Genomic DNA, 3888 nt, shown 5'->3' on the forward strand with positions numbered 1-3888 from the left:
ATTGGGGTAAAAGATAAATTTACCAATAAATATACACATAATATACATGGGTTAAGAAGTTGTTGTGGTCATGAACAGCCATTAACCCTAACAGGGCTCCACTACTGCATGTCATAGTATCTCCGTAGACGATAATGTTAATACGTTCCACTTTTAAGCATTTAGAAGAAAAAAAACTAAATAAACGTGTTAATTTTAAGTGGTATGATAATATTAAAAGGCACCCGATTAACCTCTCCGCATACTCAATCCATCCAAGTTGCATCCTTCGCTTATCCTCGTGCCCAAACACTACAAATTTCACGCTCTAGACGAAATGAGTCACTAGACGTATACATGGATACATAAACACACACATACACTCTCAGACATGGGACCATTGTCCTGTGCTTAAATTCCAGCTTTTTCGTGAACGACACGATCCGACTCTGCCGCTCTCTCTCCTCTCCTCTCCTCTCCTCTCCACTCTTACTCTCCCTCTCACTCTTCTTTTTGTTCTTCATTTTTCTCTCAATATTTCTTCTTTTAAGTGAACATTTGTTTCTTGTTCTTCTTCTTTGTTCTCCATGGAAATGGAAGATCAGTACAATATGGCCGATCTCCGGCAACTCATGAACGGAGGTCGGACCCACTTCCCCTCCATCCCACTACAACCCACTACCGAGCTCTTCCCGAACCACCACCGAGGACCTCCTCCTCCTCCTCCTCCTCCTTCTCTTCACCACCAACACCATCCGTACGAGCAGCTCATGATGATAGACCGTCCTCAAACCCACGAGATGATCCCTCGTGGGCTTCACCATCATCATGAGTTTCGCTCTCCGGACTCTACTAGTGCTGCAGGTGTAACTACTCCTACTACAGTTACGGCAGCTCCTTCTCTTAGTGGCGGTGGCTTGGAAGCTGAAGCTGGCGGGTGTCTTGGCGGTGAAGGGTCCGGAAGGTGGCCGAGGCAAGAGACTCTCACTCTTCTGGAGATCCGATCCGGGCTTGATTTTAAGTTCAAAGAGGCTAATCAAAAAGGTCCTCTCTGGGATGAAGTCTCTAGGTATGTAAATACATACATATATACATACACTTGTACCAGCATACACCCTACTCTAGCATATCTACTTATCTTCTTCTTCTTCTTAAATTTTCAAATTTTTTTGTTCACTCTTGGTTTGTCAAATTTGTTTTGGTCATCATTATTATGTGATTTCTCTTAATTAATTGGTGCATGATAGTAACTTTGGCATGAAGGTTTAAGTAAAATCATATTCGGGTACTTCCATTGTGTTTCTATTTATTAATTAAAATTATTTTGAAGCAATTTGTGGATAGTTTTCCATGTTTTGAGTTGGAAAATAATTATATATATATATATATAAGCAATTTCAGTTGATCAGTTGCGAACTGAGTTCATCAGTTGAAAATGTGACCCTTCTTTCAAACACAAATTTTTGTTTTTATTTTATTTTTGCCATAATAATTAATGGTTGGTTGGCCTCTTCCATGCTTGAGTACTATATATTAGTCGACTGGCTTTTATCTGATATTGAAAAGACATGATACACAATGAAAATACAGCCCCCCTACAAGACTATACATTCTCTTTCTTTAGAAAATTTGAAAGGTCATATGCTTAATTGGGATATCATAACATCATCATTAGCAAAGAAATGATCATAAATATTTCACATGGCCACAACATTTTAATGGGTTTTTAGCTTAATTATTTTAAAATTCGATTTTCAATTTAAGGCTACTTACCAATATCCTCTTCATATAACCAATCACTATGATACTCTGCTTAATTACAAGCCGACACTACCAGGATTGCGAGTCTTTTACTAAGAAAGTGTTGTATTTGTTTTTTGTCTCTTTCGTAGAACCCAGTTTTTATTTCCTTTCATCTGCCTCCTATTTATAATAAAAATTTGTGGCAGGATCATGTGTGAGGAACATGGGTATCAAAGAAGTGGGAAAAAATGTAGAGAGAAGTTTGAAAATTTGTACAAGTACTATAAGAAAACAAAGGAAGGAAAGGCTGGAAGACAAGATGGAAAGCATTATCGGTTCTTTCGACAGCTCGAAGCTCTCTATGGAGAAACTACCAATACCGTAGTCTCACCATCTTTGCCTGCAGAAACCCATTTCGTTGGTAATAATAGTAACAATTATCGTTACCAAGCAGCCGGCAATGCTCAAGCAAATCAAGAGATCACTACTCCCTATCATCATCAGTCATCTGATCAAAAGCACTGTGACAGCCTCAGCCTCTCGAATTCATCCGAGTTCGAAACCTCCTCCTCAGAAGATCAAGACATTAATAATGATGTCAGTGCAGCCGCAATGGACAATGATTCGCAGGAGGTGAAGACAACGAGGAAAAGAAGAGGAGGAATTGGACGGAGGGGTTGGAAAACGAAGATAAAAGAGTTTATCGATGCACAAATGAGGAAGCTGATTGAGAAGCAAGAGGAGTGGTTGGAGAGGCTAATGAGGACCCTTGAGCAAAAGGAGAGGGAGAGGGTGGTGAGAGAGGAGGAGTGGAGGAAACAAGAAGTTGATAGGGTTGAGAGAGAGCAAAATTTCTGGGCCAAAGAGAGGGCATGGATTGAAGCTAGGGATAAGGCTTTGATGGATGCACTGCACAAGATATCGGGAGGATCATCATCAACTGATCAAGCGAAAGCTACTAATTACAATTCTTCGTCACCTGATCACAATGATCCTGATCAAATAGTTCATAACATGAGTAGGAGTGCCAAGGAGTTATTCATGAATAAGAAGCGAAAGGAGTATGCAAATTCGAGAAGCGCATCGGCAGCCTGTTACTTTCAGAGCAATGAGTCGTGTTCCTCATTGTATAGTAGTCAAGGAGGGTATTGTGGTGAAATGAGTAATGACCAAGGTAACCATGATGGTTCTAACAATTCTCCTAATGGTGGGAATAATGCAAGTAATGTGGGGAGCAATGCAGTGCCTGATAATTGTTTTCCGTTCTTGATGAGTGAGGGGGAGAACTTGTGGGAAAATTATGGCTTGAAGCTGAGCAAGGGAAGCCAAAACCAGTGATGATAATATTATATGAGGTGTAATATTATTACTTTGTACTAGGTGATCATCAGCTAGCTAGCTGCAGAAGACAACTTCCTTGGTTGAATTTTGTTATGGGGTTTAACAAATTTGAAAAAAACCTCTCTCCCTCTGTGATGGTCTCATGTGAGGTGAGGTTTACAGTATGATCATGTAAGCAAGGAGCTAACTGGGGGTTATTTATGTGTAGGGTTTGATTGATGTTTTAATCATGGGACTGAAGTCTAAAGACATGGAAATTTTAGAGGAAAATAATTATGGATTTGGACAGGTTGCAGTACTGCTAGCGTTGGGTTATCATGAAAATGGTATATGTTTTTGTGGGTTTTCATTTGTTTTAAGCTTCATTTTTTTCATCTTACATGCGTGAGTAAATATTGTTTCTCATTTTGTGAAAACTCATGACATGGATTCCAAGCAGGCCATACTAAAAAATGAATGCATATTGAACATAATATTAAGAGCCAAGTTTTGAGCATTGTTAATTTGTACTTGAATTCGAATTTCCCTTCCTGTAGATAAGAAGAATTTAGTGTAAAATCGCTTGTATAATATATTAAAAATAAAATTAAAAAAAAACGTAATATTAAGAGAATAATTTCTTGTTATAGGTTAGAAAAAAAAATTGCAATAGACCAGATAAACCCACGAACTCTCTCCTTATGTAGTATACAAGGACGGAGGCAGCTAAGGCCCACTGATTGCGGCTGCCTCCACTAAAGTTTTGTGCGAAGGAAACAATATATGATGCTTACATAAGGGGCAGATAACATATTTACCATATTATTCATGCTCCTTCAAAAAATA

The 3888-nt window shown here is 38.8% G+C and overlaps 1 protein-coding gene across 1 annotated transcript; it reads left to right on the forward strand.

Annotated features, from left to right (window-relative positions):
- Positions 1–404: 404 nt before the first annotated feature.
- LOC137746134 (trihelix transcription factor PTL-like) lies at positions 405–3378 on the forward strand. The gene is made up of 2 exons (XM_068486214.1): positions 405–1048; positions 1929–3378. The coding sequence occupies exons 1-2, from the start codon at positions 567–569 to the stop codon at positions 3058–3060; spliced, it is 1614 nt and encodes a 537-aa protein (XP_068342315.1). The 5' UTR covers positions 405–566; the 3' UTR covers positions 3061–3378.
- Positions 3379–3888: the final 510 nt, after the last annotated feature.

The sequence above is a fragment of the Pyrus communis genome, chromosome 9, assembly GCF_963583255.1.
Source record: "Pyrus communis chromosome 9, drPyrComm1.1, whole genome shotgun sequence".
In the NCBI taxonomy this organism is placed as follows: Eukaryota; Viridiplantae; Streptophyta; class Magnoliopsida; order Rosales; family Rosaceae; genus Pyrus; species Pyrus communis.